Source organism: Vipera berus (genome assembly GCF_964194415.1).
Source record: "Vipera berus genome assembly, chromosome: 1".
Taxonomy (NCBI): domain Eukaryota; kingdom Metazoa; phylum Chordata; class Lepidosauria; order Squamata; family Viperidae; genus Vipera; species Vipera berus.
In genome coordinates this window covers 295751135-295766563 of record NC_138202.1, presented here as the reverse complement: position 1 = coordinate 295766563, position 15429 = coordinate 295751135, and the positions used below count along the sequence as shown (strand labels likewise).

Genomic DNA, 15429 nt, shown 5'->3' with positions numbered 1-15429 from the left:
TTCTCAACTCAGCAAGTTTAAGATGTGTGGACTTCAACTCCTGGAATTCTCCAGCCAGCATTCTAGGAACTGAAGTCCACATAACTTAAATTTGCTGAGTTTGAGAAACACCAATCTAAATAAATTCTGGAGAGGTCTGGTGGAATAAATAGGATGTGATGTCTTCTTCTGTATAGCTTGGGTGTCAGACAACACCCTAATTTTCTTAGCACATTCTTTTGCCCAAAAGGCCTGTTCCTCACTGCTTCCCTAAATCTTTCCAGTGTTTTATTTTCTTTATCATTCCTTACTCACCACCACCCTTAAATGTTGGGAGGCACAACCCAAGCAGCCCACTTGCTCATGTTCCCAGAACATTTCTTTCCTTTACCTCTATTTAGCCACTACTGTGCATCGCTGCTGCTGTGTTTGGTGTTTCCCCTCTATACCCCACTCGAGAACACCTATGCCTGAAACTCACATATTCTGTATCTGGGCCTGGCTGTAACGCATGTTTTGGGGTAGTACCTGTATAGAACACACATTTTTGTTGGGCACGAACCATGTGAACTTGGCCATTCTGTATATAGAATGTTTTCTGTTGCAATGAATGTTTTGCACATCCACAGTAATTATCTTTGCAGAAAATTAGTTTTCCTATGTTTTGCAGATCTCTGCAACCCCAGGCTCTACTAAATAAAATGAGATAGGACTTAGCAATTATAAATTAAAACCACATTTAATACTATAATAATAATGATAATTCTATAATATTCTTTTTGATTCATATATTTTGGGCTTCAACTTGAACACAGCAATACATAAAATAATGCACACCACTAGATTCTGCTGGTCTGATGCACTGCTTTCCTGTAGAATCCAGAACCATTGGGTGTGTGCAGAAACAACTGTAGGAGCCTTCAGTATTGATGCACTGGCCATCAATACAGCTGCTGATGTCCTGACATTCATCTGTATCTGTTCAAATGCAAATGAAAAGTATTTCAAAGGAAATCTTTTCCTGGAAAATAGCTTGAACAGAACATCTGCAGTGATGTTCTGCACCAGCTTCTGGTCTGTATTTTTCATTAGCAAATATTTAAAATCAGGATAATCATACTGAACATATTTGCAAAGAGGAGAACTGTAAAACAGACGTTTCTTCCTGAAACACCCAAATAAAATGTTGTTCTTGTGGATTTATTTCCTTTTACAGTCCTGATTTATCAGTACAGCAAGTATATTTTCAATAAATTATATGTATGTTCCCTCGCTAGAATAACAAGACTATTAGTACTACTGGATAAAATTAACCTGATCTTCATGAATATTCAGACAAAAACTGACTCTTATCCAGACAGTTCATTTTATAGAAAAGAAACTACAATACCAGTTCAAGAAATTAAATGGTTTTATATCAGAAAGTTATTTGGGCCCAAGATAATTAAACCTTTCACTGTGATTTCCTTTCATTCTGTTATTCTATACAGAATGGCTTTTCTCTTTAGATTGCAAAAGACAAGACCATGACTAGGAATAATTTTCAGTTAAATGGCAAAAAGTGAATAAGTAGGCAATTCAGTTGATTAATGGGAATACATTTATGATAATCACAAATGTGAATTGCTATTCCATACTTAGGGAGGTAGTAGTATGCAAAAAATACTCATCTTCTCAAATGAATTTTTTATAAGCAGAATGTAACTCTCACTAAAAAAGAATCCAAGAGTATATTTGTGCATTATGCATAAAAAATAGGACTCTAGCTGCACAGAAGTCAAATTGGGTAGAAATGTAAAACCTGTAACTATAAAACCTGTTTCCTCCCAATTATCTTATTAATTCTGCCAGCTTCAGCTTTCTGGTATTGTTGACAAACTGTATCTTATAAAAACATATTCTGCTAGATCACATCAAAATCTCACTCAGCCTAGCAATTTTTACAGTAACCTTCTAGAACAGACGTGTCAAACTCGCAATGTCACGTGACGTCGCACAACGTATCAGGACAGTTTTGCCATTGCTGGCAATGGGGTGGGCGCAGCTTCCGTGTGATGCATCCGGCCATAGGCCGGCAGTTTGACACCTCTGTTCTAGAAGATTCCTGGGAAGACTACAAACTTAAATTAGAATGCTATGCTGTTTCGCATTTTATTTCCCAGCTGCTGTAACAGTAATATAAAATGCATCTATCTTTTATTATGCAAATCAGAAATTATTCTCCAAGTTAATTATATACTGTGTAATAAGGTCTCAGTAAAACCTTTACCACAACAAGATGAAATTGAATATGATTGGGACTATTGTATATACCCTACCACAGAAATAATCATGTATTTTATTTCTTTGTAATGTTGTCTCCATGTTTTTCTTCCTCTGATTGTCTTAAGAGACCAAAGAATCTAGCAAAATTTCTGCGGCCACAACATTCTTTCTGGCAATTGCAATCAAGCAAATTGATGCTAGCTATTGTTCTATATTTCTCCAAATAAAAATTAGTCGCAGAATTTCGAAGGAATATTTGAGGAATACAGGTAGTCCTTGACTTATGACATACTTGAGCCCAAAATTTATGTTGCTAAGTGAGAAATTTGTTAAGTGAGCTTTGACCCATTGTACGACCTTCTTTGCCACATTTGTTAAGTGAATCACTGCAGATGTTAAATTAGTAACACCGTTGTTATGTGAATCTGGCTTTCCCCATTGACTTTGTTTGTCAGAAGGTCACAAAAGGTGATCACATGATCCTGGAACACTGCAACAGTCCTAAATATGAGCCATCCGAATTTTGACCACATGACTGTGGGGGAAACTGCAACAATTATACATGTGAAAAATGGTCATAAGTCACTTTTTTCAGTGCTGTTGGTCAAATGGTCACTAAATGAACTGTTGTAAGTCAAGGACTACCTGTACAAGTAATCAGGTTCCATGTATCAACTACTTATATAAGCGGTCAAGAATTAGATCTTGATCTTGCTGTCTTTCCCCAGTGAGAGGAATAGGATGCTAGCCTGAATACTTACCAAAGCACTGAAGTTTTATAGGATCATAATATGTGCCCTGTTTGCAGTAACATTCATAACCTGGCTGTGTGTTTAAACAGAAGCCATTTTTACATATTTCTTGGCCAAAGAGCTGGCATTCATCAGCATCTGAAAAGGAAGCATCGACATTCTAAAACATTATTTGTTTTACTGTTTGTTGAACAGTACCCAGTATGATGGACCCCAAAAAAGTATATATTTCTATAAAGTTATTCTAGAAGAGTTGCATTTTCTTCAGATCAATTTATTTATTTATTTTATTTTAAAAAAAATTCTATACCTCCCATTTCACCAAAGTGGCTCTGGGCAATTTACAACAACATAATAAAACAATATAAACACATGAGTAAAAGCATAAATGAAAAGCAGAGTTCAGAACAAGTTAAAACTTACAAGTAAAAAGTAATGAACTGAGAACCATTTTTGTTTATTTCTTTTTTTTAAAAAAATGTTATTTTCCACAAAGAATCAATTGCAGAACTTTGTCATGGGAAGTTGCATGATTAAAATGTTAAACAATCAAGAGCTCGTCGTTTTAGACCAACAGCCTCATCTGGAATGTTGGTAACTTATTCTTGTTGTTTATTTAGTATAGAAATAATATGTGCCAAACAATTTATTCAATTGAGCATGTTCTGCTTTTACATTGGCAATTCCATTACATGTAGCAATCCTATTATGTGCGTATTGCCTTAAGTATAAGTTTTGCAAAAGCCAGCTAATGTTAACGTTTGAAGGACAGTTCGATCAAGTGTAATTTATGTCATACTTAAAATTTAGAAAAGTCTCAATGTTTACCCTATTTGTTGAATTATTTCTGAAATATCAATTTGCTATTTACACAAGGCAAAATAAAATTGGGTCCAATTACTCAGATATAAGATGTTTTGAACAGGATGATATCCATTCATATTATGGTAACAGTACCATACTAAGAAAACAATGCTTTCTATATGCTGAATACTCTAAAGATAAAATACTAGCATACTTCTCCAGAAAGAAATAATTGGCTATTCTAATATTTTTAAAGCATTTTTCCAGAAATTTATTTATTTATTTATTTATTTATTGCATTTATATACTGCCCTTTCCCTGAGGACTCAGGGCGGTTTACAGGGAGTTAAAAAACCATTATACAAAAGTTAAAACCCAATTTAAAAATATTAGATCAACCCTGTACTATTAAAAAAAACCCGATTAAAATGAATATCTCCTCAGCCTGGGCCCGAGAGCTCAAAGAGCCAGGTCTTCAGGCCCCGGCGGAATGATCGGAGGTCGGGAGCAGTCCTCAGCTCCACCGGCAGCTGGTTCCAGAGGGCAGGCGCCCCCACTGAGAAGGCCCTATCCCTGGGTATCACCCGCCGGCAATCTCTTACCGGCGGAACCCTGAGCAGACCCTCCCTGTGGGAGCGCACTGGGCGAAGGGCGTTTGATGCCGGCAGCAGGTGTTCCCTCAAATACCCCGGACCCAGGCCATGTAGGGCTTTATAGGTGATAACCAGCACCTTGAATTTCACCCGGAGGGCAAACGGAAGCCAATGCAGCTCGCGGAGTAGAGGTGTTACATGGGAGTATCGGGAGACCCCCATTACAACTCGCGTGGCCGCATTCTGCACCAGTTGAAGCCTCCGAGTGGTCTTCAAGGGCAGCCCCATGTAGAGAGCGTTACAGTAGTCCAAATTGAGCAGTACAGTAAAAAAGAAATTCTGGATGAAAACTAGACACCCACATAATAAAGCAAAGTTTTTAAAAGATCAGATATCTGAAGAATGGCATGTCTAGAATTGCTGAAAGAGAATTATATGTTTGTAAAGGGAAATGAGCAGATCTAAGTAAAAAAACCCAGTTATGTTCCTATAAACAAAGAAATTCAAGGGAAAACAAAAGCAAAACCAACCATGATATTTCTTAGTTGATCTGGTTAAATAGTCCAACGGATACAACTTTACATTTTGAAACACTGTCTCACATACATCATAGAAATTTTAAAATATTTTCAGCAGAACCAAACCAACACATCATTTATCATCTACCTGCATTGACACTTTGGGGGAATTAAAGAATTAGTGAGTTTTTAAAAAAGGACAAATTAATTCAAATAAGCAGCAGTTGAAGGAAAACAATAATTATGAACAAATATTAAAACCATGGCATTAATTTGAGGTTATATTCAAGTCAATATCAAGGCTGACCTTTGTAACCATGTGCAACATCTCCATAATGTGGTTCTTCAGATGGTATGAACCCTTTCCCTTCAGGACACAGTTCAATAAATTCAGCTAGCCGGAAGATAAAATCAAGAATCCATTTAGAACTATATTTGTGCATTACATTCTGAAATCAATAGCAACATTTCTATAACAGGTATGTGTTAATGTATTTGTAAATACCACATTTCAGATTTTAGATCTCTAATGGTACATATATATGGATACTTGAAATAATGAGAACTCAGCTTTTTTCCTTTTAGTATCCATGGTTGTAAGATTTAAGTGCATGGTTTGCTATTGATGCACACAACTTAAGATTCTATGACCATGATAGATTTTCAAGATGAATATTTTGATTTTATTTTTATATTATATTGTATACTACATGTGTAACTTTATTTTGGCTTGTAATCTGAACTGTAATCAATCTAAGTTTAAATTTGGTTGCAGGGCTCAGCTTCTTCTCTTTAGCAGTTTTCTGCTACCCAAACTAATTTACAACTATTTATTGATTGATTTATATAGCTGCCCTTCTCACTTACATGTGACTCTGGGCAGAGTAGAGAATTAAAACAAAAACTAAACAGTCAGTATAATGTATCCATTAAAATGAATTAGAAACAATTGAAAATCGTAATAACAAAAGGACAGGGAAGAATGCAACCAAACCTATGCTAGCCATTTAAGGAGCTCCAGACTTCCATGGGATTCCCAGGCCCAATGGCAAAATCAAATTTTGAGGGCCTTCCGGAAGGCCAACATAGTTGGGGCCAATTTCATCTTGGGGGAAATGATAGTACAAAGGGCTGGTGCCATGGCAGAAAAGGCTCTTCCCGTCAAATAAAGCTCCTTGGCTGATGGACTGAAGGGATCTGATGAGACAGGTGGATCTAATTAGGGTGAGGTGGACCCTTAAATAAGGTATCCAATGCCATGTAGGCTTCCACCTGGACCTGGAAGCAAATTGGTAACCAATGTGTCATTGTTGGGGCACACATAACTGAAGCATAACAGATATTCTTTTTTAATAAAAGTTTTATTATTTCTTTAAAAAATACAGTCTTTAGTGCTTAGTAAACAACATGTTGTCTGGGTTCAAATATTTAACATTAACTTTTTCAATATAAATCTGTTCAATACTACACAATCCAGTATTTTTTCCCTGATTCTCCTTTCCTCTCCATATTTTTTCCATTTTTCCTTCATTACACCATTACAATTTTTGGTACTGTTAATGTATATGAAGTTAGATATAAGCATCTTCATCATATTTTACTAATATCATACAAATAACAATAATATCAATTCATAAGTCAATAATATCAATTCATTAATCAATATCTTGTTTTTTGTACTCTTGTTCAAGTTTGATTTCCCATCAGTATTTGAAATACCTTTATCAATTATGATTTCCTCAGTATTAATTACATTTATGTAGCTGAAAGTTTTATTCAAATCAATCCTCCTCTTATCTTCATATTTCCCATATCAATAAAAAGAAAAAAATGCTATCTTAATTCTAAATCATATCATTCATTGTAAAAGTAATTATATCTAAAAGGCTTCCATTCTTTTAATCTTATTCAAAAAGGTATTTAAACATATAATGCCCCTTCTAGAAGGTCAAGTCTTCTGTTTTTTAAATCCGACTCTCGCTTTCTTTCTTTGCCAAGTCACTTTCCAGGCCAGGGCAATTAGATCAACCAGGAATTTTCTATTTTTGTGAAAATTGTTTGGCATGAGGAAAACAATTTGGGTAGGGTATTTTTGGGGGAGAATTCCACCCATTTATATTCCTTAAACAACTTCCAGTTCCTTTCTCTCCTTTCTCTTTTCATTTCCTGTCTCTCAAGTTGTGACATTTCCCTTAACAACTCTATATTACCTTTTTAAAAATCTTTTTCTTTGCAATCAGATATATTTTGCAGACCTAAGGGGTAAAAGGTCTTTTGCATTTTCATTGTTATAGCTAAGTCTTGCAGTTCTTTTATCTCTTCCATCTCTAAATCCATTTCCTCTGTTTCGTCTTCTGATTTCTGGATTATTTGTTCATACTTTGTGGTCGTTAGCTGGAAGCTTTCTAGTTGTAGATTTAATTTGGAGATTTGCTCATTTATCTTGTCTAAATTGTTTTTAGTCTCATTATGATTTCTTTTTATATCCTCTGCATTTTCAAAGAGAAAATCTTAACAGTTATCTCAGTTCTCAAATTTATCAAAACTGTAGCTTTATGTTACTTCCACTTCAATATTGTATGTTTCTGTCCCCCATAAAATTAAAATGCCACTTCCGTTTACATTTGGAGGTTTTTTGCTTCTTGGGAGCCTTTCCCAGGAAATTCAGTTGCAAAATAGCAAAGAAAGGATCAATATTCTCACCCAGTTCCAGACATGCTGTTTACTATGTATTAAGTAGTGCTTTTTTCCTCTTCGGTTGTCACCAGTTAATGGCCGGCCACAGAAATGTAGCCAGTGTTTCTTCTGTCGGTTTGGAGGGCTTTCCTTGGATTGAACGGAAAGACTGCCATCTCTCCATGATCAACAAGGCACCCGTCCTCTTCATCGCCTCTTCAGGGTGATTTTAGGCCCTTTTCAGGGCCTACAGCAGGGCAAAATTGGGCGCAGAAGGCAGAACCCTGCCTTCCAAGTCCCATTGCGCTGCAACGCAAACCAGAAGTCGCAACATAGCAGATATTCTTTAAAGGCAGCCCATGTTAGAGGAGTCCATTTGGGGAGCAGCTACAGCATGAGTGACTGAGAGTAGGGTCTCCTGATCCAGTAAAATGTGCAACTGGCACACAACACAAACTGCACAATTCAAAGGAAATGCAAAAACTGAAATGATATTTCTTTTAGAAAGGAAGGATGAGTTGAACAATGCCAATTTTTCAGTATGTGATGGACTTCAGTTGGTAAGGGTGTGTGTGTGTGGGGGGGAAGTGATAAAAAAATAAACCTGAAACATCTTTTTTGGCCCTTGTAAAGCGTTTCCCAACCAAATATTCACATGAATACAAGTTACTCTGTAAAGCAAATTTGTCGCAACAATTCTATGGGTTTGGAGTTGAAAATCTGACAACGTTTTTAATATACTTTTGAAGGATTACTTGCAGAGCAATCACATTCATTTCCTTGCCTCACCCCTGACAAATTACATACTGGAATAAATCAGAAACCTTTAACTTATTACTTCTAGCAAAACACTATTAGATTTTTTTTAAAGGAAATGCAGTAATCTTTCAATAAAATAATAAACAACTCAGAGTTATGAAAAGAACTAACAACTTGCAAACTGTTACTGGCACTTGTGTTCTGGGGCAGAGGTTTTGTATATTTAACTAATATTAGGCAAACAGAATTACTATCTTACACTATAGGTGGCACAAGGAAAACTTGAATCATGTAGTCTTTACAGTCACATGAGAGAGAGAGAAATTCTACAAAACTTCTAGCACTATTTAAAATATATATAAAAATATTTCTGAGATTTAGGTTACCCTTTAGCACAAAAATGCAATAGAAAACATTACTTTCTTGATTCCAATTTAGATATCTTTCATGCAAGTAAAACTTTCATTTTATAGAAGAGCTCAAATATTCCAGTTTGCTATTCACATCTCTTTTACCCTATTAATATTATCCTTAACGATCCACGTTGTTTAGGAAAGTATGACTGCTAAGAACAAGAACTTCTTAGTTATGTAACCCCTGAGCCTCCTTGTAATGTTATGCACAATAATTGCCACTGAATGGAAAAGGATAACTCACCACTTCCAAGCACAGGACATGGGAATATTTCACAATTGTCACCCCAGCCAGCGCCCAAAGTACAACAGCATTCTTGCTTTGTAACATTGGATGTTAATACATTATCACAAAAATTTGCGTCATTTAGATTGTAGTAACATTCTTTCTTTTCCACTGTTTCTTTGGTTCTGTCTGGAACCTCTATGAAAAAAAAAACAATAAAAGATACATTCAATATGTATGCAGAGAAATCATCAATGCAGTGCTTAAAGCAATTCACAATACCTATAACCTTATACTAAGCAGATGATGTAGATTCTGTGGGTCAATGTAAATATAATATTGGGCTCTTTGTTGGTTATGTTTCAGAGATCAGAATCAGACTATGAAATTACAACCTCAACCTCTATCTTTCCCCTATTCAGGAATCCTTTAAAATAAGATTTGCTCATTTATTTTATCTCCTGACTGAGGTAGCTGTAGTTGAGACTGGTTCCTTAATACAGAGATATATGTCTGTGGAGATTGTCAGTCATCCAGGTCATAGTTGTCTCAAAGGTGCTTTTTTCAAAAGGCAACTGGACTGTTTTTTTCCTTGAGGAGGAAGAAGACGACATTTTGCTTCTCATCTAAGAAGTTTTATTGGTTCTGAACTGATAGTTTGAACTGATGAAACTTCTTGGATGAGAAATGAAATGTCTTCTTTTTACTCAAGGGGAAAAAAACAGTCCAATTGCCTTTTGAAACAGCACCTTTTAGTATAGAGGAAGTCACTTTGATAGAAAGGTTGGGAAAGAGTAGATGGATGGTGAAGCAAAGTTGCTCTGTGGAAATGTAACAGCAGAAACCTAGAAAATTATGAGACACTTCTCATAAAAGAACAGCACCAGGTTCCCAGACTAGAAAGCTATGGTAGTTCTTAGGTTTCTACTTCTATTCTGACACAGAGTCTGAGCCAGCAGCAACTGTGAGAATCCTGCCTCTTCAACGTGGTCTCATATGGCTTCTGTTTGGCTCCAGTAATTTCCCCAAGATCTGGACATCAATTTCATAAATATCCCTCAACATGAGCTTGTAAAATTTAATTTCAGCTTCATGCCAATGTGCTTACGTCAATCCAGTTGACAGAGAATCAATTTAATAGCACATTAAGCCTGCTGAACCAAGGCAAGAGATAATTCTTAAATTCAGACAGAACAGGATGGGGACAGATCCAGAATTATTGGGCTTGCCCTACCAACTGACATTTTCCCCACAGTCCTGCTAGTCTAGATGGGCATTAGGTGCTATGGAAATATTGTTTAGCAAAGTTCTTGATCTGCAGGTAACTAGATGTGAGACTTTTGGGTGGAAGTTGAGTTCTAGGGAGAACTGTGTTTGTTGAGGCTGTAGCCTGTTGTATATCAATATCCTTGCCTGAGCTGCTAGCAGTGGTGGGATTCAGCCAGTTCGCATCACTTCGGCAGAAACGGTAGTTATTTTTTTTTTGCCCAGGCCCAGAGAAGCAGTTGTTTACATATTTGAATCCCACCACTGGCTGCTAGGTCCTGTTATCAGGTTAGCAGTTGAGCCCCAAAGGCTGATTGTTCTGAGGGAACTTTCATTTGGTCCCAGGTGATGTAGAATTGGGATAATTAGGGAGCTTGTGGCCATCATGGCAATCTGACTCAGGTGATTTGGGGCTGAACAAATCAATCGTTGCATATCAGATCTGGTTTTTGTCTTGGAATAGTTGTGACATGATTTGGTAAGGATGGGGGAATAACTATTAGTTCATTTCCACAGTAATCATTTGTTTGCTGGTGTTGCTGGACTCTGCAGCGACACAGCACCTATTTAGATTGGTCCACTTTAATGATTTAATGAACCCTGATTGGCTCCATCCATGGGATTTTATTTTATTTTTTAGGATCTGAATGCTGGAACGGAGGTATGACAAGGCCTATAGCACCACTAATTAAAAATGAATAGCCCTAAAGAGTCCTCTGAGCTGCCCAAAACATTTAGATGATTGTGATATATAAAATAATATGTCATGTTAGGAAGTTCCATTTCATGTAATGGCTATTATACATTTAGATGTGTATTTTCTGCCTTCAGAAGAACATATGTTTCTATTAGAAGAAACAAATAATTAAAGCATCATGAAGTTTTTCAAATTCAATACACTTGCATTCTCATCTTGCTTTTATACTTTGCAAAATTAATAAATGTGCTGCAGCGTATTAGTACAGTCTGAGGTCTCTCTTTTTCCACTGGGTATGTATAGTTTTCAAAAATGTCTGAATTCATAAAATATATGGCTTGATGGCATTATCCACTGTCTAAGAAGATCAAAATTATGAATGTTACATATCACACATATGTAGCTGGACTAATTTGGTTTTTCCAAGGTGAGAAAAGGATCTGTACATAATCACCAAAGCATACATTTTCCTTAACAAAAAGCCACTCAGAAGAGCAGGAGAAGCAAAATGGAGGAGGAGGAGGAGGAGGAGGAGGAGGAGGAGGCATAACATGACTTTTGCAAGTGAAATCTATCTCAATCACACAAAACAATCACCTATATGGACATAAATAATGAATATTGAGAAGATTAAAATTAAAAAACAAAACAAAATAACAGCTAGACCAAAATATTAGCCAATCGGAGAAATTAAATAAGTTTGGTTCATGTGTTGTGCAGAATAAAAATTAACACAGGCTCAAATTCATTATTTTTGCTGCAACAGAATGTGAAACTCATAGTGATTTTTACATCCTTTTAAATTCTGTTTCAATTTCTCCTCCGTTTAGTGTCCTGATTTTTAAAACAGTTATTTACACAGCTGTGACTAAAAGTTAGACAGACTTTGTGAAAGTTTGGAAACTGAATGAGACAAAAAACTTTTATGGAAAGAACAGAAATATACACAAAATAAACCAGATTTACATATTTATGAGTCTTCTTTGATATTATTAGCATCTACATAGATGTAATAATTTATTTCATGCTGCAAATCTCTGGGGACATTTGAAAGATGTACCAATGTAACCTATTTTACAGATATAGTTATTTTAGGCTTGGTTAGAAGAAACGTCTTTATGATGTCCAGAATAAATTTGACTATAGGATCTTTACTTGGGAAGGAGGCATAAAGTGTAGTTCTAAGCAAATATTTCAGTAAAGTAAGAAGGCAATGAATATTCACAAAAATAAACCACAATGGCAAATCATTGGCTTTCAGGGCAACAAAAAGATATATTCTTAGGTTTTAAAGCAGATATAAAAATTAAAATATTATTGAAGAGTATGGAGATTAATGCTAGTAAGTGTTTGGATCTGGCAATCAAATTTAAACAAATAACTTTCTTTCCTTCCAGCTGTAACCTTTGCTCTTTTGTTCTTGCCTTAAATTTTGTGTCATATTGAAGGAACTTGACATTATTTTCCTAGATTTCTGAGATATCAGCAGTCTGTGCTATGCTGGTCTCTTGAACAGAATTAAGCAGCCTTTCCAATTTCCAGTTTTCTTTTAATCTGGACATATACATAATCTTTATTCTATAGACAACTAAGTAAACAAAAGGCACTAGACATCCAGCTTCCTTATTTCCTAGGAGAACCTATCACAAGGATGCTAAAGGTGATATGTCATGATGTTTTCAGCAACACCCTAGCAGAGTCAAGTTAGTCGTTTTCTGAATTGTTCACATGCCGAGCACAAAAGGTTCCCATTCACTGTCCTAAGATGACTTTTCCAAAGGACATAGGGATGTTATACTTGATACCAGAGAACTGGCAGAGCGATCCTACAAAGCATAGTTGTGGAGAATCTGTGACAGAATTGCTCAAGTTATGCTGCTCTGATTTTTCATCACCCAAGGGTTAGCATGTTGTTTCTAGCTGTAGGGAGGCATTGGGAAAAGTAGAAATCTTGCCTCCAAAGCTTCTCTTGTGGGCATCCTTGCTTAGACTGGAACATTAAAGACATGTGGAATGATAGAGGCCTCTTCCAAGTAAATAATTCCCTCAACCTCTGGAGGGAAAGATCTACAGTATCCTTTGGAACCTGCAATGTTCTCCCAGGAACAATGAGATTATACCATATTAATCTTGCACACTTTTTTCTTAGGTGAGAATATTCAAATGTGCAAGAGATGGCAAAGATCTCTAGTCTGGCTGGTTATACATGCCTGCTTGAGAATAGATAATTGAATATATTAGGTTGATATGACAAAGATCTTGTACTGAAGGCCTTCTTCAACTGCTTGCTCTACTAGACCTAGGTCATTAATTTTTTTTATGCAGAGAGATATTTCCACAGTATGGCTTTAGTTTTAGAACGATTTTATTGAGGCTTGCCTAGCATGCAATTTCAACATTAAATAGTTAGACAATATCCATCATTTAATCTTACACTTATATCAGCCTATGCAAAACTTTTAACAGCCATACTGTTGTTGTTGTTGTTGTTAGCTGTGAAGTCGTGTCCGACCCATCGCGACCCTATGGACAACATTCCTCCAGGCCTTCCTGTCCTCTACCATCTTCTGGAGTCCATTTAAGCTCACGCCTACTGCTTCAGTGACTCCATCCAGCCACCTCATTCTCTGTCGTCCCCTTCTTCTATTGCCCTCGATCTTTCCCAGCATTAGGCTCTTCTCCAGTGAGTCCTTCCTTCTCATTAGGTGGCCAAAGTATTTGAGTTTTAGCTTCAGGATCTGGCCTTCTAAAGAGCAGTCAGGATTGATCTCCTCTAGGACTGACCGGTTTGTTCGCCTTGCAGTCCAAGGGACTCGCAGGAGTCTTCTCCAGCACCACAGTTCAAAGGCCTCAATTCTTTGGCGCTCAGCCTTTCTTATGGTCCAACTTTCACTGCCATACATTGCAACTGGGAAGACCATAGCCTTGACTATACGCACTTTTGTTGACAGGGTGATGTCTCTGCTTTTTAGTGTGCTGTCTAGATTTGCCATGGCTTTCCTCCCCAGGAGCAAGCGTCTTTTAATTTCTTGGCTACAGTCCCCATCTGCAGTGATCTTGGAGCCCAGGAAAATAAAATCTGTCACTACCTCCATTTCTTCCCCATCTATTTGCCAGGAATTGAGAGGGCCAGATGCCATGATCTTGGTTTTCTTAATGTTAAGTTTCAACCCAAGTTTTGCACTCTCCTTCTTCACCTGCAACAAGAGGCTCTTTAGTTCTTCTTCACTTTCTGCCATTAGAGTGGTATCATCTGCGTATCTTAGGTTGTTGATATTTCTTCCGGCAATCTTAATTCCAACTTTTGATTCATCTAGCCCTGCCTTTCTCATGATGTGCTCTGCATATAAGTTAAATAGGCAGGGCGACAGTATACAGCCTTGCCGGACTCCTTTCCCAATTTTGAACCAATCAGTGGTTCCGTGTCCAGTTCTCACTGTTGCTTCTTGACCCGCATATAGGTTTCTCAAGAGACAAATAAGATGGTCTGGTACTCCCATCTCTTTAAGAACTTGCCACAGTTTGTTATGATCCACACAATCAAAGGCTTTAGCATAGTCAATGAAGCAGAAGTAGATGTTTTTCTGGAACTCCCTAGCTTTCTCCATGATCCAGCGTATGTTGGCAATTTGATCTCTAGTTCCTCTGCCTCTTCGAAATCCTGCCTGTACTTCTGGTAGTTCTCGATCCACATACTGCTGAAGTCTAGCTTGTAGGATTTTAAGCATGACTTTACTAGCATGAGAAATGAGTGCAATGGTGCGATAGTTTGAACATTCTTTGGCACTGCCTTTCTTTGGAATTGGAATGTAAACTGATCTTTTCCAATCCTGTGGCCACTGTTGAGTTTTCCAAATTTGCTGGCAAATTGAGTGTAGCACTTTTACTGCATCGTCTTTTAAGATTTTGAATAGCTCAGCTGGAATACTGTCACCTCCACTAGCTTTGTTGTTGCTCAGCTTTTCTAAGGCCCACTTCACTTCACATTCTAGGATGTCTGGCTCGAGGTCAGTGACCACCTCATTGTGATTATCAGGGACGTTAAGCTCATTCTTGTATAGTTCTTCTGTGTAATTTTGCCACCTCTTCTTAATCTCTTCTGCCTCTGTTAGGTCCCTGCCATTTTGGTCCTTTATCATGCCCATTTTTGCATTAAACGTTCCCTTCATTTCTCCAATTTTCTTGAAAAGATCTCTGGTCCTACCTATTCTATTGTTTTCTTCTATTTCTTTGCACTGTTCATTTAAGAAGGCATTCTTATCTCTTCTAGCTATTCTCTGGAATTCTGCATTCAATTGGGCATATCTTTCTTTTTCTCCCTTGCCTTTCGCTTCCCTCCTTTCCTCAGCTATTTGCAAAGCTTCCTCAGACAGCCATTTTGCTTTCTTGCATTTCTTTTTCTTTGGGATGGTTTTGGTTGCTACCTGTTGTACAATGTCACGAACCTCTGTCCATAGTTCTCCAGGCACTCTGTCTATCAG

The 15429-nt window shown here is 37.0% G+C and overlaps 1 protein-coding gene across 1 annotated transcript in view; it reads right to left on the bottom strand.

The window, feature by feature from the left end:
• Positions 1–15429, bottom strand: part of LTBP1 (latent transforming growth factor beta binding protein 1) — a 223830-nt gene that overhangs the window by 24375 nt on the left and 184026 nt on the right. Inside the window, exons 24-27 of the mRNA XM_081313310.1 lie at positions 9004–9183; positions 5219–5305; positions 3006–3134; positions 817–957 (exon numbers count right to left, since the gene is read on the bottom strand). Coding sequence (XP_081169436.1) covers positions 817–957; positions 3006–3134; positions 5219–5305; positions 9004–9183 — 537 coding nt within the window. The remainder of the gene's footprint in view (positions 1–816; positions 958–3005; positions 3135–5218; positions 5306–9003; positions 9184–15429) is intronic.